Raw genomic sequence first — 21,841 nt, 5'->3', positions numbered from 1 at the left:
GGTGACAGTTTCTTCGGTAAGACATTTATTCCTCAACTTCTTTAATAGCTCCTTCAATGTTTTTCTCCAAAATAGTTATTATTCATAAAGAACATGAAGGCTTTTAGCTCTATTGCTAAAACAAACCCAAATGCCACTTATTTGTCCGAAGGAAACGTCTCACAGACCTCATTTATTTTCTGAATTTGCGGTTCATGCAGCAGCCTGAGAGTAGGAAGTGGAGAGTTCACTTAGACCCGTGGACATTTATAGCACAGGAGGAGGCCACTCAGTGCACTATGGTAGCATCAATCAAAAAGATCTGACGACAGTGGTCTCATTTTTCAGCTCTTGGCCCAAATCCCTAGAGGCTACGGGAATGCAAGTAAATATCTAAATACAGTTTAAATATTACAATAGTTTCTGACTCCACCACCCAGTTCCAGACTCACTAAAATAAAATATTCTCAACTCTTAGGCTTCCATTTCTTACCTTAAATCTATGCCTCCTGGATACTGACCCCACTACTAATGAATAAAGTGCCTTGCTATCTGTGCTTCTCATAATCTTAAATATCTCTATGAGGTCCTAACCCTACCTTTAGCTGCTCCAATGAAAGCAGCCCCAGCTAACTTTCAGCCTTTCCTCACAGGCCAGACCTTGCAGCCTGGGTAAATCCCTTCTATCCCAATTGCTAAAGTCTCCATAGCTTCACTCTATTTTAGAGAGACAGTGTCGCCACACCTCAGGCAAGATTGAGAAAGAACACCTTTCCTGGTGCCCTCAGCCCTCAGAATCCACACTGTTAGTATCACTCCACATTACAACCCACCTACCTAGCCAACTGAGCCATGTGACCACCAGATAAAGTAGCCCATCGTTCCTATAATGTGGTAATTTATGTTCTACCCTTCCCCAGCCAAGTTTCCCCTCTGCTCTGAAGTGTCTGAGGGCCCGCAATTATTTTGGGGTTCAATATTTTGAAAGATGACAGATAGCCTTCACGCTGAATGAGTCCAGAAGTACAGAACAGCTGAGACCCAGTCTACCCAGTCCAGACAATCACACATTTCCACGTGATCAGGAGCTGGGCTTTCCCTGCACACAATCACAAAGGCCAATCAGTCCTAAAACAAGACCCTTCAAACTCACCACCGTGCAGGAATCAAGGAGTCAACTCTGAGTTGGCTTGTGGCATCTTTCAGCCGTTGTCTGAAATTTTTTTGAGTTCACGTTCACATCACACTACAGAGATTCAAGGCTGAAAATCAAGGGTGACACTCCCAGAGGGCTGCTGAAAGAGTGCCACACTGCCAGAGGTGCCATCTTGCCCCACCCTCAGGGATGTGCTGAAGTTCTTGTGGTGGCATTTCAAAGAAGAGTGAACGAGTTGCCTGTGATCTCGTGACCTATGTGTATCATTTGACCAATAAAACAAGAAAGGGTTTCACACCAACAGTGTAAAAAGGAACCCTGTAACTTTACAGAATATAAGAAACAGTTGATGTCCGACAATAGACTCTAGAGACTATGGATTTGTTTTCTTGATCATTTCACCTTTATTACAGACAATGCAGATTTGGATTCTATGTGCGGTCTTCATGCACAATATTTCAAAGCAGACGGAGGTCACTACTGTATGTGTGAGGAAGGGTACGTCTCAACTTCAGGAGAACTCATCTTTCACAGTCCAACAGAGTGTAGAAGTAAGGGTGTTTTTTATTGTTGAGAATCCTTGGTGCTGGGCTAAGCATTTTTTAAAAATATTCATTTAAATATAAAGACAGGAAAAGAATGCAGTAATGCTTTGCTTCCCTCGCAACATTGGAGGGAGTGCAGCATTACTTCATCATTTAGCTCAGGGCTGATCTGTTGCTCAGGTCCATTTTTATCTATCATTGTTGTATGTCCCTTGAGACCTCTAACAAACTAAAATCTATGAACATCAGCATTTCAATCTCCCATTGTCCTTCCCCTAATCCACAGCCAGGTATGGTGGAGAGTTCCAGACTCCTCACTGTAAGGGAGTGCTCCCTTGATTTGCCCGCTAAATGGTCTTTATTAGGTCAAACCATTTGGTAAAGTATGAAACTACACTCTTGTACTCTTTGTGATCTTTAATTTATTCACAAAGCACATCATTTCATACATTTGGTTCCTTCCCAGTAACTCTGGGTGCTTTATTAAGTAGGCTGTTTGACTCCTTATTTTAATCATGGAATTCACCTACCATTAAGAAGCTAGCTTTTATTTTGTCTTTTTAATCTTTATCCCCCCACCCCAGTGGGAGTAGGTTTCTCCACCTCTGCTTATTAAAGGTGGGAGGTCATGGTGTAGTAGCTATATTACAGGTTTAACAAACCACAATTCCAGGCTAATGTCCTGGAGGGAAGAGTTTGAATCCCACCAATTTGCATTTGATATTTTACAAATGCTGACCTAGTGATAACCACTTCTAATTGTTGTAAAAACCCATCTGATACATAATGACTCCTACCAATTTTTATAGATGCACCATAGAAAACATCCTATCTGGTTGCATCACAGCTTGGTATAGCAACTGCTCCTCCCAAGACCGTAAGAAATTACAGAGAGCTGTGAACACAAACCAGTCCCTCACACAAACCAGTCCATCACACAAACCAGCCTTCCTTCCATTGACTGCATCTACACTTCCTGCTGCCTCGGAAAAGTAGCCAACATCATCAAAAGCCCCTCCCAACCCAGTTATACTCTCTTCCACCCTCTTCCATCAGGCAGAAGTTACAAACAATTGATAACACATACCAACAGATTTAAGAACAGCTTCTTCCCCGCTGTTATCAGATTTATGAATAGATCTCTCACATAATAGAGTTGATCCTTCTCTGCATCTTCTCTGTAACTTTAACACTATATTCTGCATTTTGTTCTATTACCCTGACTTACTTATGTAAGGTATGATTTGTCTCGTTAGCACGCAAAACAATATTTTTCACTGTATCTCCTTCCTGGTGAGAATAATAAATTAATTCAAAATGTTTTAGGGAGGGAAATCTGCCATCCTTACCCAACCTCTAAACCCACAGAATTGTCATAGACTCATAGAGTCATACAACACAGAAACAGACCCTTTGGCCCAACTCATCCATGCCAACTACGTTTCCTAAACTGAACTAGTCTACCTAGCCCATATCCCTCTAAACCATTCCAATCATGTGCCCATCCAAATGTTGTAATTGTACCAGCCTCTACCACTTCCTCTGGCAGCTCATTCCATACAAAACAACCCGCTGCATGAAAATCTTGCCCCTCAGGTCCCTTTTAAATCTTTCCCCTGTCACCTTAAACCTATGCCCTCTAGATTCAAACTCCTCCACCCTGGGAAAAAGCCCTTGGCTATTCACTTTATCTATGCCCCTCATGAATTTATAAACTTCTATAAGGTTACCCCTCAGCTTCCAACGCTCCAGGGAAAAAACTCGCAGCCTATCCAGCCTCTCCCTATAACTCAAGCCTTCCAGTCTTGGTAACATCCTTTCCTGTTCAATAACATGCTTCTCATTGCAGGGCAACCAGAAATGTACACTGTACTCCAAATGTGGCCTTACCTAATATCTTGTACAGCCATAACGTGACTTCCCAACTCCTGTACTCATAGAGTCATGCAGCACAGAAACAGACTCTTCTGTCCAACCAGTCCATGCCCACCATAATCCCAAACTAAACTAGTCCCTCATGTTTACTCAGGGCTCTGACCAATGAAGACAAACATGCCAAATGCCTCCTTCACCACCCTGTCTACCTATAATTAATGTGGTTGATTCTTAACTGCCTTCTGGGCAATAAATGTTGGCCTAACGCAGTGCTGCCTACCATCCATGAATTAATTTTAAAAATCCATACATCATTTTTAATTTCTGTAACAGTTTGACACTGGACTTTAAGAACGCAAGGTAATAATAGCCTAGTTACTGCAAACTGTTCCCATAACTAAACTCTCCAGTGGGACAGAATATATTATTCCTGATCTGACTAACGTGAAGATTTTGGCCCACTGGAGAAAAACTTGGCAGAATTTGATACAGATATGGTCGCCCCCAACTCCCTGATGCTCCCAATCTCCTGCCATGCAGCAGGGTGAAAAGTTGGCAGAGAACCCACCTCCAATTGGGCACGTTCACCCCAGTGCCATCTTGGACCCATTGAACCATCCGTTGACTTGAGATAGGACTTGCACCTCTGTCTCCAGATCAGAAGCTATGAGTCCTGCAGCGAGTAACTCATCTCCTGATTCCCCAGAGCCTGTCTACATTCAACAAGGCACAAGTCAGGAGTGTGAAGGGATACTCCCCACTTGCCTGGATGGGTGCAGCCCCAACAACACTCAAGAAGCTTGACATCGTCCAAAGACAAAGCAGCCCGCTTGATTGGCACTAGATCCACAAATATCCACTCCCTCCAGCACTGACGCTCAGTAGCAACAGTGCGTACTATCTAGAAGTTGCACTGCAGAAATTCACCAGGGCTCCTTAAGCAGCACCTTCCAAACCTACGGCTACTTCCATCTAAAAGGGCAAGGGCAACAGATACGTGGGAACACCACTGCCTTCAATTTGTTCTCCAAGCCACTCACCATCCTGACTCGGAAACATATCGCCATTCCTTCAGTGGTTAAAATCCTGGAATTCCCTCCCTCATGGCATTGTGGGTCTACCTACATAAGGTGGAGCATAGCGGTTCAAGGAGGGAGCTCAGACCCACCTTCTCAAGGGCAGTTATAGATTGCAACAAATGCTAGCCCAGACTGAGACACCAACATCCCACAAGTGAATTAGAAATAAAATCGGTGAGGAGATGCCACCCAGTCTAATGGGGTTGGTGGCCAATCCCTGAAAGTAGCTTGATCCAATGAGTCCAGGGATTTCTGAGGCCGGGCTGGCTACCCTGGGTGGGGTGAGGATGGGGGCGCGAGGAGTTGTTCGTCAGGGTGTGGAATGTATGTCAGGGTGGTTGGGGAAGAGGAAACATGAGAAGGGGTAGGACTAGCATGGGCGTGGCCTCATTGGGCTCAAGATGGTCCAAACAGAGGTCATTCCCAAAAACCACCACACTGGAAAAAATGGCTGCCACGTGGTAGGGACATCTCCCATAATGCATCACTTCCCGCAGTGGCAAGTGGAGTGCCATCAGTTTGCTGTTTGAGAGCCCTGATTGGTAACATTGCCACAGTGCCAAATTCTATTAACCTCCCATCTGACAAACCCTCCTCCCTGCTTGAAAAAATGTTCTTCGTAGAGTGGGCATCAAAGGGTCAAATTTGGCTCATTGGTTGGCATTGAACTCTATGTCGTCGGATCTGAAGCCCTAGAATTAGAGTGCATAACCCTTCAAGGAAGTGCTGAAATATCTTTCAGATGAGATGATAAACTGAGGCCCTGTCGGTCTTCAGAGGAGGGTGTAAGATGTTTCATGGCCCTACTTCAAGAGGATTCTCCCTGGTATATTGGTCGATGCCAATCTCTTTCAACCAACCTCATTTAAACCTAACAGATCACCTACTTAGCATCCTGTCTAAAGGATTATGGGAAACGTGACAATCTCCACATAGACCCCATGTTTTAAATGTTGTAAAACACAATCAGAATATTGATAAACCGATCAATCAATCCAATTGATCCTCAATAAAAACAGAAAGTGCTGGAAAACCTCAGCAGGTCTGGCAGTACCTGTGGCAAGAGGAATAGATTTAACATTCTGAATCCAAAATGAATCTTCTTCAATTCTTCAGACTCTTCAGTTGAAGAGCAATACTGGACGTGGAACCCTGACTCTGTTCCCCTCTCCACAGATGCTGCCAGATCTGTTGAGTTTCTCCAGCACTATCCCTTTTGGTTTCTGGCATCCGTGGTATTTTCCTTTATTTAATTGTTCCTTATTTCAACTTCAGGAAATGTTTCAAAAGTCTTAGAAGAGACAAGAAACCTGGACACGTTTATTCTTCAACTGAGCCAACAAGATTTGCAGAAAATATCTGTGGTGGTGAGTAATTGATATTTTCCCAAGTTGACATATTCCAGATTCTACTCTATGTTAGCAGGTGACTGGTGAGTCCAGGAAGCCTTAGAGATGGCAAGTAAAGCAGAATGAACCCTTTTGGCTTTCTGCTGTGGCTCAGGAGGTTAGCTGTGTGTTGCCGGTCAGAAGTGCGTGGATTCATTTCCAGGGACTTAAGCACATGATACTCACGGAGGTTCTCCACGCGATACTGAGGGAACGCTGCTCTGTCATTTTGATGAGCTGCTAAGCCAATGCTATATTGATGAGATGGGTTGAATGGCCTCCTCCAATCTTGGGGCTGGGATCTTATGGGCGCAGGAGGAGCACCACTGCTGGAGTTGTACTTAGGCAGACTTTCCGTCACCTGGAGAGAACATCCAGCAAAACTTGGGAGAGCCCTCGAGATCTGGTGACCACCCTGATCGCTCCCTTCCCTTCCCTCAGCAGCGACCAATTTCCCCCAAACATCAACCCTCACAACTCTACCCAGGCCCTCAATGGCCACCACACTTCCTTAGAATCTTACCCCATTGACATCTGGTTGCAGTCCCAGCACTGACCACGGCTCCCGGTGGCGCTACTGCGACCAATTGGCAGGTCACTCGAGGGGGTGCAACCTCATCCCTTAAAGGGACGAGGGTTCTGACTGTGAGCAGTTAATTGCAAGTAAAATCTGTGAGATCAGAAATCTCGCAAATGGCCAAGCCTGGGGTACCCCTGGCCAGTGGAACATGACCTGTTAAATCCTGGTCTTTCTTTCTAGCCATCCCCTCAAGCTAATGTAAAAACATCTGAAGGACAGAGTATTCTAGTCAATGGTTAAACTTTTACTGAAAGATTAATTGATACCTTGTTTGTGGGATCATACTGTGTACATATTCTCCTACTTTGCAATATCGATTGAACTTCAAATATGTCTAATTGGCTGTAAAATGTTTTGGCATGTCCTAAGAGTATGAAGAACAGTGTAGAATCTTTCCTCACCTCAAACCTCAGGTTTTTTTTAATTTGTTGGCGTGTGGTTTAGTTCACTCAGAAGATCCAAGTTGCTATGGTAACGTGCATGCAGCCTGGAGCTATGGATGGCGATGGGGGAGGCTGTGATTTCTTTCCCATGACCCTTACTGCCTGTCATGGTGTATGTCAGAAAGATTCGCAAGTTGACAATCAACCTGTTTGGCCACATTATTAAAGCAACCTCCTTGACCATCAAGTCCTGAAGTGGGATTTGAACCCAGAGCTGGAAATAGAGACATGCTGCCAAAATTCACCATCCTATGTCATCAGGACAGATGCAAGAATGCCAACAATTTATTTTACATGAGAAAGGAGTACTGGTTGGTTGGCAAGGTGGTTCAGATTGGTCAATGTGTTGCATGGGAATGTATGGAGGGTCTTTCCCCCATCCAGTAGAGGCTATCATCAAACATATATGGCAGATGCTGATGTAATGGGTCTGCACATCCCTTGGAAGCTGCACAGTGAATGATCCATTTTGGCAAACATTGGCCTCTCTTTCAGTCACTGCTGCTAACTTTAGCATCACTGTTTAGCGTCAATGTTCGATTGTCAGGGACAAATGGAATGGTGGAAATCTGAAATTGCCGGCAAAACTCAGCAGGTCTGGCTGTGTCTGTGGAGAGAAAGTGGAGTCAAAGTTTCAGGTCTACTGCCCCTTCTTCAGCACTGGAGTAAATGATAGGTGGAAATGGAGTCCAGAGAGGGAGAAAAACATTGGGGCAAAGACAAAGGACTGACTAAGGATCAGTCTGGGAGAATGAACAGATGCCAATGGGGACCATTAATGGCTGACAAAGGGTTGTTGGTGGTGGTAGCCCACAAGGCCTGGTGTTTGCGGGTTGGGATAAAGACATGGGAGAAGCTACTCAGGCCCTAAAATTATTGAATCCGATATTGAATCCAGAAGGTTGCAGGGTCCCCAAGTGGAAAATGAGGTGTTGTTCTTCCAGCTTGTGCTGACCTTCCCTGGAACACTATGCCAAGCCCAAAGCAGACATGTTGGCCAGGGAACACAGTGGCATGGTGAAAATCACCTTTGACTATCATTTGAACTCTAAGCATCTTCCCTCTCTGCATGCTGCAACTGGGTGATTGGAAATGAAGTGTAGCTGGAGTCTGCTTCACATATTGGCCCCTTCGATATTGTAGTGTCCAGAAGACATGGACATCATGCTTTTGCCCTTCGAATTGACACTGACTCCACCCAACCCTGGACATTGTCCCAGTCACTTTCTCGTCACTAATGAGGCAAGTTGATGCATTAATGAGGCATTTTAACAAGCTGCTATGCCCTTAAACTGGCAACTCACCACTGATTAGTGAGAAACTCACTCCCAAAATTGAGATGGGCCTTCCTGGACTTCTAGTTTGATTCAACCACATTTCTTACCATATGGCACATCACTCAGACCCCTCAAGGATCCTAATCATTGTTACCAGAGGGAGGCGATGGCCTAGTGATGTTATGGCTAGACTGTTAATACAGAGACCCAGGTAATGGTCTGGGTATATGGGTTCAAATCCTGCTATGGCAGATAGTGGAATTTGAATTGAATTTTTAAAAAAATCTGGAATTAAGAGTCTAATGATTGCCATGGATTCAGTGTTGATTGTTAGGAAAAATCCATCTGGTTCACTAGTGCCCTTTAGGGAAGGAAACTACCATCCTTTCCTGGTCTGGCCTACATGTGACTCCAGACCCACAGCAATGTGGTTGGCTTTTAACTGCCCTCTGGGCAATTAGGGATGGGCAATAAATGTTGGGCTGATCAGCAGCACCCTCATTCCACAGGTGAATGAAAAAAAACAGCCAGTATGTATTGATAAATAACTATGATTCAATTCCTGGTATCCAACTTCCTGTTTGTGCACTTGAACAGATGTCATTTGTTCATAGTTTTTGTTTGCTGAAAAGTGTAACTTTCTTGGAAGAATGTCCACTTTTTTACAGATATAAAACAGACCAACATGATGTTGATGTCCAATGTCAATGCTGTCCTTTAATCAATGGGTTTGGAGCACCTCGGGATAAATGCCTGCATTCTCTTTCACAGGAAATTGCTAATCTGACAGAGAGAATTGTCAGCAAGCTGCAATGGGAGAGCATGGAGCCTGGCACCAAACACACTGCAGCCTCGAAGCTGCTACAGACCATGTCCAGTTCAATGATGGCCGCAGCCTTGAATAAACCTAATGGGACGTTGACAACATCAACAGAGTCTCTGGGTAAAGCGCAACTGAATTGTAGTCCGAAGGCCTGTTTGCAACAGTACAGTGCACTGCCACTTCTCTCGCAAAGATGTCTTACACCAAGGACAGGGGGACAGTTTCACTGCTCCATAAGAGCATGGCTACTTTGAATCTTAACTTTCTTGACTTTATTCACTCATGGGATGAGGGCGTTGCTGGCTAGGTCAGCATTTATTTCCCAGCCCTAATTGCCCAGAGGACAGTTAAGAGTCAACCACATTGCTGTGGGTCTGGAGTCACATGTAGGCCAGACCGGGTAAGGATGACAGATTTTCCCCATAAAGGACATTAGTGAACCAGATGGGTTTTTCTGACAATTAACAACGGATTCACGGTCATCATTGGACTCTTAATTCTAGATTTTTTTTTATTATGGAATTCAAATCCACCATCTTCCATGGTAGGATTGAAGCTTGGGTCCCCAGAACATGACCTGGGTTCCTGGATTAACAGCCCAGTGATAATACCACTTGGCCATTGCCTCCGCTGAACTTCATCCACCAGCTTCTTGTGCTTAATCATCCAGCCCCAACCCAAGCCCTATAATGCTTAAAATAATTACAATGATGGCTTTGTTCATGTTTCTCATGCTTTACATTAAGGAGCAATAGATGGTTATAGCAACCATTTGAGGTGTTTGCCTCAGGTGTGACCAGAAACTATGCCAGCTTTTGTTCATTTTTTTCTCATACAACACAAGAAATAGATATAGCCGGCTAGATATAGTTCTTAAGGGAGAAACCAGGAACATGGGACTGAGTTCGATGATCAGCCATGATCATATTGAATAGTGGAGTAGGCTCAAAGGGCTGAATGGCCTACTCCTGTTCCCATTTTCCATGTTTTTTTAAAACCAAATTCAACTCTCTCCCCTGTCCCCATGTCTTTAATGTTCCCATGGTGCTAATCTTTGGAGTTACCACAAAAGCCTAGCCTTCTCAAATGTGCCCCTTACCTGAGGTGTGCTGACCCTCAGATTAAACTCACCACCAGATGTCTCTCTCTCTCAGAAATATATCGCTGTTTCTTCAGTGCCACTGGGGTCAAAATCCTGGAATTCCCTCCCCAAGGACATTGTGGGTCTACCTATAGCACATGGTCTGCAGCAGTTCGAGAAGGCAGCTCACCACCACCTTCTCAAGGGGCAACTGGGGACGGGCAATAAATGCTGGACCAACCTGCAACGCCCACGTGCCATAAGTTCAAAAAGAAACAAATGAGAGAAAGAGTTTTATTGTTGGCTGTCCTACATTTACACCTCACAGTTTTTTCTTAATCTCCTGCACAAGTGGTAGCATCTAAATTCATCTGATGAAAGTCTTATATGATTTAAACAAAGCCTGTCAGTCCCCTTTTATTTGGAGACCACAGCACCAACAACAATTATGCGCCATCAAATAATAATTGAGTCTTTGAGATTTTGATCAACGTGGTGTGCAGAATTCAACTGGAGGGAAAGCTGTGGAGTGGAGCATGTAGAGACGAGAATTTCTTCGCCTCAGGTGGAGTTCTCGAATCAGAATTAAACTCAGAGAAAAGCCCAGCAGGCCTGGCGACATCTGTGGAGAGACGAAACAGGGTATGACTCTTCTTCACAGAAGTAAGAGTCCCACCGAACTCGAAATGTTAACTCTCTTTCTCTCTCTCCACGGATGCTGCCAGACCTGCTGAGCTTCTCCAGCACTCTCTGCGCTCGCTCCAGATTTCCCGCTTCGGCAGTGTTATGTTTTTTCTCCAGTCAGAATGTTGGACCAGCAGATTGACAGTGAATGCCAGAATTTATCTTCCGTTAATAGTTTAATCATGGAATGAAGTATTCCAGACATTTCTCGTACTTTGGAAAACTTCACTTTTTTTGCTGAGAACATTGTGCCTGCACTCTCGGGAGTTTTAATGAGAGATGATCTAAACAAAACATGCACGTTTCTAAGGGACTTGAGACACAGATGCTGGGAGATGGTTTCAAATCTTTGGGAAATCTAAAACACCAGGGCACAGACTCAGAGTAAGGGATTGCATGCAGAACGTTGTGAAGCTTTGGAATTCTCTGCCCTAGAGGGCTATGGATTTTTGAAGATATTTAAAGCTGTTATAGATTCACAGAATCTTTGGTCCAAAATGCCCATCCTAAATTAATCTAGTCAGCATTTGGCCTGTATCCCTCTAAACCCTTCCTATTCATGTACCCACCCAGATGCCTTTTAAATGTTGTAATTGTACCAGCCTCCACCAATTCCTCTGGCAGCTCGTTCCATACATGTACCACCCTCTGTGTGAAAAAGTTGCCCTTTTGGTCCCTTTTAAATCTTTCTCCTCTCACCTTAAACCTATGCCCCCTAGTTTTGGACTCCTCTACCCTGGGTGAAAGACCTTGGCTATTCACCCTATCCATGCTCCTCATGAATTTACAAACCTCTATAAGGTCACCCCTCAGCCCCCGAGGCTCCATGGGAAAAAGTCCAATTTTTGGCCTCTCAAGGAACCAAGGGATATATATCGAGTGGACAGGAAGGTTAGATTAAAGTTAAAATTAGCCAATTTGATATTAAACAGTGGAATAGGCACAATCATCAAATCCTGCTTCTGTTTATACATATTAATGCTTTCATAGGTGTCCACTGTGGCTCAGGATGTAGCAATCCACTTCTTTGTCCAAAGTTTCAATCCCCAGCCCTGAGTGCTAAATGTAGTCTATCACTTCCAGTGCAGCACTGAGAGAGTCTCAGACTACCCAAGGTGCTGTCTTCCAGATGAGCAATGTTACACTATCGTGAAAAGCACGCCAATTCGTGCTGTTGTGCTGCGTATTAACATGGAGTCATAGATTCATACAGCAGGGAAACAGACCCTTCAGTCCAACCAGTCCATGCCAACCACTCCACTCCTATCCCAAACTGAGCTAATCCCACTCGCCTGCACTTGGCTCATATCCCTGCAAACATTTTTTATTCATGTACTCATCCAAATGTCTTTTAAACATTGTAAGTGTACCCACATCTACCTATTCCTCTGGCAGTTCATTCCACATGCAAAACACTCTCTGTGTAAAAAAATTGCCCCTCGGGGAGCCAATGGAAGTCAGATGTAGTTATGTCACCTTCCAGTGAACAGTATCTTCAATTTCAGTGCCCGTGCCCCCAGTTATCGTGTTCTGGGGGTGGGCTCGGGGGTGATTGGCAAGATGGTCGGCCGGGGAGTCATCCTAATTTCTGTCCCCCTACATCTGCCGAAAATAAAATCCAGCCTCTCCCACTGTTTGTGGGAGCTTGCTGTGCTTAAATTTCCAGCGTCATTTCCTTTCCCACAGCAAAACTCCATTTCATAGGCTTTGGGATATCTTAATGTCGGGAAAGCTGTGGTGCTGATACAAGATTGGCTGAGAAGGCTCAAAAGGCCTACTCTTTGATGTACTTATGGATCCCTTTTTGTTGAATTAAGTTGCGTTGTAGATGAAGTCAGGATTCAGACACCTTCGCTTATTTCCCCGAGATAATTTTGGACATCCAATATAATCCAAGATGATCGTTAACAGACAAATCACTCTGTGGTTCACATTTTCAGATCTCAAAATAAAGGTTCACCATGGAGACATTTCAGCAAATGAAAGGTTGATGTTAAATGTGAGGGGCAACAACATGGAACTTTACTGGAGAACAGCCATTGGACAAAACTATTCAGGTAAAACTGGCTAGCTTTACAACAACAACTTGGCTTTATGCAGAAACTGAACTGGACTAGCCACATAAACACAGTGGCTACAAGAGCAGGTTAGAGGCTAGGAATACTGCAGCTGGTAACTCACCTCCTGACTCCCATGTCCACCATCTACAGGGCACAGGTCAGGAGTGTGAGGGAATACTCCTCACTTGCCTGGATGGGTGCAGCCCCAACAACACTCAAGAGGCTTGACACCACCCAGGACAAAGCAGGCCGCTTGGTTGGAGCTCCAACCACTATCTTCAACACTCATTCCCTCCACCACTGATGCTCAGTAACAGCATTGTGTTCCATCCACGAGGGGCACTGCAGAAACTCACCAAGACTTCTCTGACAGCACATCCCAAACCCACAACCTCTTGTCTCTTTAAGGACAAGGGCAATAGATACATGGGAATAACACCACCTGCAATTTCCCCTCCAAACCACTCGCCATCCACAGTTGGAAATATATTGCTGTTCCTTCGGTGTCTCTGTGTCAAAATCCTGGAATTCCCTTCCTAAGGGCATTGTGGGTCAACCCACAGCACATGGACTGCAGTAGCTTGAGAAGGCAGCTCACCCTCACCTTCTCAAGGGGCAACTAGGGACGGGCAATAAATGCTGGACCAACCAGTGATGCCCATATCCTATAAAAAAAAATGAGAAAAAATAAAATCTTTTCAATGGAGGCTTGTGGAATAACGTCAGCCCAAGACTCAGTCACAAAAGAGGTGAACAAGAGTCCCACCCCGAAACGTCAGCCTTCCTGCTCCTCTGATGCTGCTTGGCCTGCTGTGTTCATCCAGCTCCACACTGTGTTATCGCTTACTCCAGCATCGGCAGTTCTTACTATTTCTAAGTGTTCTTTCTATCTCTCTCTTTCTTTCCTTATTCTGTCTTTTTATTTTTTCCATTTCTCTCGTTCCCCTTCTCCCACTTTATGACTATTCAAGCAGCATCTGTGTAAAGTAAGGAATGGTAAAAGAGTCGGAGAAAGTAGATAAGGAAATAGTAACAGGTGTAGCTCAAAGATCTTTAATCCATTCAAATCACTTGTCTCAAAGGGTCGTGAATCTGTGGAACGCAGTACCCCAGAGTACAATGGATGCTGGGACCCTGCGTCAGCAATGGGTTCTGGCGAGCGGGCAGGATCGTGGAGTCAAGGCATAGATGAGATCAGTCATGATGGTATTAAATGGCAGAGCAGGCATGAGGGGCTGAATGGCCTACTCCTGCTAATGTTCTTTTCCAGTCGATGGGCAGGAAACTCAATGATTTCTCACCCAGAGCTGATTTCTCCTGCACATTCGCCTTATATATCTAGGCCATTAACTCTGATCTTCTCTCCACACCTACTGCCCAACCGGCTGAGCGTTCCCATCTTCCAGTATTCACCTTATTTTGCGTTAGTTATCCTTCTGTCCGGTGTGGTCCCCATCTGCTCACCGCCCTTTCTCACTTTCCAGGTATCGCTGCTGTTGGTTTCTTTGCCTACAGCAACCTGGACTCCATTTTGGATGGGGATTTTGTGGATGAAGAATGCGGGAAAAGGGAAAAGATGGGCATGAACTACTGGATAAACTCAGATGTGGTGACAGTGACGACAGCAAATATGCAGAAAACCAAATTGCGCGAACCTGTCAACTTCACCTTGAGACACAATGAGGTGTGTTTCTTTTGAATTGTCCTTTGAATTTTGAGAGATTATTTGTTGTCGCTCACACAACCCTCTCGTATCAATCTCTGATCCAATGGCTTTCTTTCCCCTGTCCAGTGTGTGGTACAGAGCTAAAGCAAACCAGGAGGCTTCAGTTTTCACGCCCCAAGACCTAACTTTTCATTGACTTCCCCTGTTTTAAGTTTCAGTTGGAAAGCTTTAAGCTTCACTTCTGGTGAAGCAAAGCACAAAAATATGGAGATAAAATCTATTTCCTCATCTAATACGTATACAATCATCATATGGCCAGCCTTGTTTGGTGCTGGTTCTGCTCAAAAACAACATCAACCTGTCTTACTGCTCCTTCAAAACTCGACGAACTTCTTTTCTCTTCAGACGCTTATCCAAACCCGCTTGAAAGGTTCGATTGAACATGTCCCCGTCACACTGTCAGGTAATGTATTCCAGATTATTAATGATGTATTCCAGATCCTAACCACTCACTGCAGGGGAAGAAAAGGAATGTCCTCATGTTAAGGAAATAAGGGAGACAAATGGGGATGTTTTGCACCGCATGCACATTACCAGAGAGGAGGTGATGGCAGCCTTAAAACGCATCAAGGTATAAGGTCCTGAGGAGTGTTGTGGAACGGAGGGACCTAGGAGTATAAGTACGTAAGTTGTTGAAAGTGGCGTCACAGGTAGACAGAGTGGTGAAGAAGGCATTTAGCATGCTGGTGTTCATCAACCGAGTATTGAGTATGGGATTGGGACGTTATGTTACTGTTATATAAATCATTGATGAGGCTGCACTTGGAGTATTGTGTACAGTTTTGGTCACCCTGTTATAGGAAAGGCATAGTTAAACTGGAAAGTGTGCAAAGAAGATTTATGATGATGTTGCCAGGACTAGTAGGCCTGAGTTATAGGAAGAGGTTGGCCAAGATAGGACCGTATTCCTCGGAACGTAGAAGAATGAGGGATGACCTTATTGAGGTGTATAAAATCATGAGGGGCATAGATAGGATGAATGCATCTAGCGTTTATCCCAGGGGTCAGGGATTGAAACCTAGAGGGCATAGGTTTAAGATGAGAGGGGAAAGATTTAAGAAGGACCTGAGGGACAACTTCTTCATGCAGTGTGTGGTTCGTAATGTGGAATGGACTGCCAGAGAAAGTGGTTAAGGCAGATACAATAGCAACATGTAAAAACAATTGGATAGGTACATGGATGGGAAGAGTTTAGAGGGACGTGGGCCAAATGCGGGCAATTGGAACTAGCCGAGTGGGCACCATGGTCAGCATGGACCAGTTTGGGCCAAAGGGCCTGTTTCCATGCTGTATTATTCAATGTCTCTATGTTTGTATTGGCTAACCAATTTGTGCCCTCCAACTCTTCTGCAATATGAAACAGTATTCTGTTCAGTTTTCCAATAGAGTTACAGCTAAGCCAATTCCTTTCTTTATTCATTCTTCTGTTGTATTTTAATTAGAGTGTATGGATAAAGTGACTTTTGCTTCAAATCTGGTAGTTTGACCAATCAAATTGCATCCGAAAGGCAGCATTGTGCACTTTCCTATAAAATAAGAAAAAGTTTCTGTTCAAACTGGAGTGATTGCAGCTAATGTCAAACATGGTAATTTGGGAAGCTATCAATTCTCATGCAAGAATGATTGAAGGGAAAGACTTAACGCTGTTGGAATAGAAATTTCAGAATTTGGCCACTCATCCCTCTGAATTAATGCTTGAATCTTCCCATAGTTCGTTTTATCATAAGCTTTCACTTGAGTTAGTTCAATAATTATTTTTAATAAAGGCTATTGACTAATGAATCCCAATGACATGCCTATGGTTTCCAATAAATCGAGAGATTATTCATAAACTTTGAGTATGACTACCACCAATAACCTCTTGTAATCAGTTGGAGGCTTTCTAGAATGTACCTCAGTGCCCCTATACTGGAAGCATCTCCTGCTCACTATTCCTGCTACATGCAGACAGTGACTGAGCTCAGGTTTCGCTGTGATGAGTTCTGAGGTTGAAGAGCCACCGTCCATGCCAGTTGTGAGGATAGCTGCCTCTAGGAGGCACTGAAAGCCTACAGAACTGAGTCAAGATCTTGTGACAACTCAAGTGGTCTCCAAATGAATGAATAATCTCATCCAAATCTGAAAATAAAAAGGCACAGTCGCCTTGCCAGGGTCACACTGTCTGGTGCTGTCTTTTAAATATCTTTGCAAGTGCTTGCATTTGTGGGTCAGTTAGCTAGATGTCCAATTTATTAGAACCATGGAATAAAATCCCTACAGTGTGAAAGCAGGCCATTCGGCCCATCAAGTCCACATCTCCTATGCAGTGTAACCTGCGCGCCTTGCTCTATCTAAGCACCCTATGATCTGTTCGTTCTTGTTTGCTATGATCTGCCTATACTGCTCACAAAACAAAACTTTTCACTGTACTTAGGTACACGTGACTACAATAAATCAAATCACCAACCCTCCAAAGAGCATCCTACACAGACCCACCTTCGTACTGCTGCATTTCCCCTGGCTATCCCACCTGGCCTGCATATCTGTGGACACTATGTGCAATTTAGCTTAGCCAGTCCACCCTAACCTGTGCGTCTTTGGACAGTGGGAGGAAACCAGAGCACCCAGCAAAAACAGGGAAAATGCGCACAGACCACACAGACAGTCACTCAGGGCTGGAATCAAACCCAGGTCCCTGATACTGTAAGGCAGCAGTTCTAACCACTGAGCCACCTGTACTAACAGTCTAGGTCGAACTCCCACACAAGCTGGAGCTACCATGAAGGACTCTCCTTCTCAACCTCTCCCCTCACATGAAGCGCGATGACCCTCAGGTTAAACCACCACCAGTTGTATCTCTCTGGCTCAGTAGGACGATGTTGACTTGGATGTGCAGTAGTTCAAAGACCCATTTTGTAAATGTGACCGGAACAGTCAAGGTGACGAGTGCTGTGTGTTTGGTAACAGGAAATAACGTCTAAGAGAATTCCAGTTTGTGTCCATTGGGAAAATTCAAAGGAGAGAAGCTTCTGGTCTCCTGGAGGCTGCAAGGTGCTTACCTTCTCTCGAAACCGCACAACCTGTGGATGTTTGCACCTGGCTAACTTTGCAGTCCTGATGGCCCCTGCTGAAATGGAGGTAATGTATGTCAATTAAAATCTGCACAAGAAATAACACTCCTGCTGATTCCATCAACTTCTCTCTATGACTTCCCTCCTCACCATCCCTTCCTTCAGTCTTACAACCCTCTCCGATCTCTGCATTCCTCCAATTCTGGCCTCCTGTGCATTTCCCATCAGTGGCAGCTGTACCCTTAGCTGTTTGGGTCCTGAGCTCTGGAATTCCATCCCTAAATCTCTCTGTTGTAAAAGAACAATTGTATCTGAAAGGATTATCATGGCTGATATCTTTCTCAACCCCGTTCTCCTGCCTTCTCCTCATAACCCTTGATGCCCTTAACAATCAAGAACCTGTTTACCTCTCTCTTAAATACACTCAACGACTTGGACTCCACAGCCCTGTGTGGCAATGAGCTCCACAGATTCACCGCCCTCTGGCTGAAGAAATTCTTCCTCATCTCAGTTGTGAAGGGTCACTCTGAGAGTGTGCCCTGAGGTCCTAGTCTTTCCTGCTGGTGAAAACATCTTCACCACATCCACCCTATCCAGTATTATTTAGATTTCAGTGAGATTCCCCCTCATCCTTCTAAATTCTATCAAGTGCAGAACCAGAGTCATCATCCTCTGTTCATATGAGTAGCCCTTCATCCCTGGGATCATTCTTGTAAACTAGTCATGTCTTAGTGTTGATAAGTCCATGTAACTAACAATAATACCAACTTAATTTTACGTTGAGCCTGATAGCCTCACAAAAGACTGTTATGTAATGCAAATAGCTATTAAGTACTATGTAATAATCCTATCCTGTTTATCAGGATTGAGCATCCATTCTCCTGAAAGCTACATGTGGTCACCCTTTCCTCACTATGCTATCAATGACTGGGCTCATACCCATAAGAACACAGTGCCAGTCTATCCAAGGCATCTCATGTGGTTCTGATGAACATAGCCATCATATCCATGTGGACTGAGGTTGGATTTCACCATATATGCTACTTCATCATATATTTCACCTTGCTATCCTCACATAAAACACTCCTGAAAACCTATCTCTTTGACCAAGCTTTCAATGATCAACACCTTCTTCAGTTGATCACTGTCGTCATGAAACACCTTTGGTTATTTTATTGCATTAAAATTGCCATGTAAATGCAAGTTGCTGTTGAGTGTCCATGTTCCTTTCCTTCAGTGTCACCAAGAGATGCCTCCATCAAAACAATCCCTTAAAAAGTTCCACACCTTGTCTTCATCTCAAAGATTGCTCCAGTTAGAATCTATTCCAGTTCAGAAAGTGAAGGATGGGGCAAAAGGCAAAACCTAACCAAAATCACAAATGTACTCTAAAGTTGAGTTGTACAAACGTGACCTTCAGGTAGTTTGCAAGTTCTCTTGCAACTCAGGTCTATTTTCTGCTTTATTTTGTACTCGCTGATTCTGGGCTCTGCTTGAACACAATGGGCCTGGGATTTGCTGCTTTGGAGATGTGGTTAAAAAAAGCAATCTATTGTTAGCTTTTCTCCTATCCCATCATGATACCTGGTGTTGCAAGTGATTCCTTCTCCTCCAGTATTGCCTCCTTTCAAAACAGCTCACCTCACAATCCCAAAAACACAAATGAGATCATTCCAATCTCTCCGTGATTGCAACTCATTGCTCCATTCCCAATCTCCCTGCTGTCACCTCTTTGTGCATCTTTCTTTATTTGTTCACGTGGGTATTGCTCAGTCCTAATTTCCCTTGATCTGAGTCACTTTCTAGGCCATGTCTGAGGGTAGTTAAGAATACTTTGCTGTGTATCCGGAGTCACATGTAGGCCAGACTAGGCAAGGGTGGCAGATTTCCTTCCCTACAGGACAGCAGCAAACCAGATGGGTATTTTCAACAATCGACTGCATCATCATGATCATCACCAGACTGGCTTTTAATTCCAGATTATTTTTGTGAGGAATTCACATTTCGCTGTCTGCAGTGGTGAGATTCAAACCCATGTTCCCAGAATATTTAATAAAAACTGGAAGAACTGCGGTTGCTGTAAAACAGAAAGAAAAACAGAAATTGCTGGTAAAGCTCAGCAGGTCTACCAGCGCCTGTGAAGAGAGATCAGAGCTATTGTTTCAGGCCCGGTGACCCTTAGCCAGAACCCTTCTGAGAAACATTGAAACACAGAAGATAGGAGGAGGAGGCGACCATTCGGCCCTCCGAGCCTGCTCCGCCATTCATCATCATCATGGCTGATCGTCCAACTCAACAGCCTAAACCTGCTTTCTCCCCATAACCTTTGATCCCATTGACCCCAAGTGTTAAACCTCGCCCCCTCTTGAATACATTCAATGTTTTGGCATCAACTTCTTCCTGCCTGAACTCCAGTGAAAACAATCCCAACCTAGTCAATCTCTCCTCATACATCAGACTCACCATCCCCGGAATCAGCCTGGTAAACCTTCACTGCACTCCTTTGAGAGCGAGAGCATCCTTCCTCAGAAAAGGAGACCAAAACTGCACAAAATATTCTAGGTGTTGCCTCACCAAGGCCCTGTATAACTGCAACAACACATCCCTGCTCCTGATCTCGAAACCTCTCACAATGAAGGCCAACATACTATTTGCCTTCTTTACCGCCTGCTGGACCTGCATGGTTACCTTCAGCAACTGGGGCACAAGGACACCCAGGTCCCACTGCACACTCCCCTCTCCCAATTTACAGCCATTCAGGTAGTAATCTGCCTTCTTATTTTTGCTTCCAAAGTGAATAACCTCACCTGAAACGTGAACTCTGATTTCTCTCCACAGATGCTGCGAGACCCGCTAAGCTTTTCCAGCAATTTCTGTTTTTGTTCCTAAAATATCAGTCTGGGACTCTGGGTTACTTGCCTACTGATATCACCACTACACCACAGCCACTCTCAGCAATTTTCATGGAAAGCATTTGCCTGATTTAAATGAAAATAATCCTAAGCAAAGACATTGGTGACCTTAAACCTTTCTGCAATCTTTGACCCTGTTGGCCACACCATCCTCTTCCAATGTGTCACCTCCATTGCTCAGCTCGGAGACCTAGATTGGTTCCAGTCCTAACCCTCCAATGATATCCAGAACATCTCAACCAATGAGTACACCTCCCATTCCTGCCACCATTGCCTCTGTCACCTAAGGATCTACACTTGGCCCCCTTCACTTCTTGATCTGAAAGCTGCCTCTAGGTGGCATCATCTGAAGCTACGAGATCAGTGAGCTGTAGGCCACTCGGCCCCCCAACCCAGTTCCGGCTGCTTCAATTGTGGCCTCAACTCCTCCAGCTGCTGGCTTCCTGGTATTTAAAAGGGACCTAAGGGGCAGCTCTTTCACACAGAGGGTGGTGTGTGTATGGAATGAGCTGTCAGAGGAAGTGGTTGAGGCTGGTACAATTGCAACATTTAAAAGGCATCTGGATGGGTACATGAATAGGAAAGTTTAGAGGGATATGGGCCAAATGCTGGCAAGTGGGACTAGATTAATTTGGGATATTTGGTCAGCATTGGCAAGTTGAACTAAAGCGTCAGTTTCCATGCTGTACAGCTATACGGCTCTATAACTGCTTCATTAATCAAAAATCTACCTGAGTTTGCCTTATTGATGATGAACCTGATGCATCAGGGAAAAAGTGTCAAATTTCTAGCCAGCTGTATATTGTGTTTGTCCAGCTGGGCGAGTCAGCACCTTATTGTTGTTTTTGCAGGATGAATATGTCCTTCACCTGATCACTCTCGTTGGAGTCAGCCTCTCGCTCATCTGTCTCACAATTTCCATTGTCACATTCGCCTTGGGCCGTTCGATTCATAGTGAGACCCGAATCATTCACCTGAATCTTTCCATTAGCCTCTTCCTGGCAATATTACTGTTCGTAGTGGGCATTTCCAGGACAGGCCACAAGGTGAGGAATTCTGACCTGGAACTCACTCCTCTTCGGATCCACTTCTTAAGCATCAATGACAGTAGAGCAGCACTCGATAACTTCACTGCACAGGGACCAGGAAAGTGACAGGACACTAAACGTTAACAGGGACCAAC

At 44.5% G+C, this 21,841-nt stretch overlaps 1 protein-coding gene across 1 annotated transcript in view; it reads left to right on the top strand.

Moving 5' to 3' along the window:
• The window catches only part of LOC109920932 (adhesion G protein-coupled receptor E3-like), a 66,763-nt gene that overhangs the window by 4,789 nt on the left and 40,133 nt on the right, over positions 1–21,841 (top strand). Inside the window, exons 2-7 of the mRNA XM_048617834.1 lie at positions 1,549–1,686; positions 5,910–6,001; positions 9,094–9,265; positions 12,851–12,967; positions 14,455–14,654; positions 17,643–17,813. Of these exons, the coding sequence (XP_048473791.1) occupies positions 1,549–1,686; positions 5,910–6,001; positions 9,094–9,265; positions 12,851–12,967; positions 14,455–14,654; positions 17,643–17,813 (890 nt within the window). The remainder of the gene's footprint in view (positions 1–1,548; positions 1,687–5,909; positions 6,002–9,093; positions 9,266–12,850; positions 12,968–14,454; positions 14,655–17,642; positions 17,814–21,841) is intronic.

This window comes from Rhincodon typus, chromosome 38, assembly GCF_021869965.1.
Source record: "Rhincodon typus isolate 14 chromosome 38, sRhiTyp1.1, whole genome shotgun sequence".
NCBI lineage: Eukaryota > Metazoa > Chordata > Chondrichthyes > Orectolobiformes > Rhincodontidae > Rhincodon > Rhincodon typus.
This window is presented reverse-complemented; position numbering and strand designations above follow the sequence as displayed.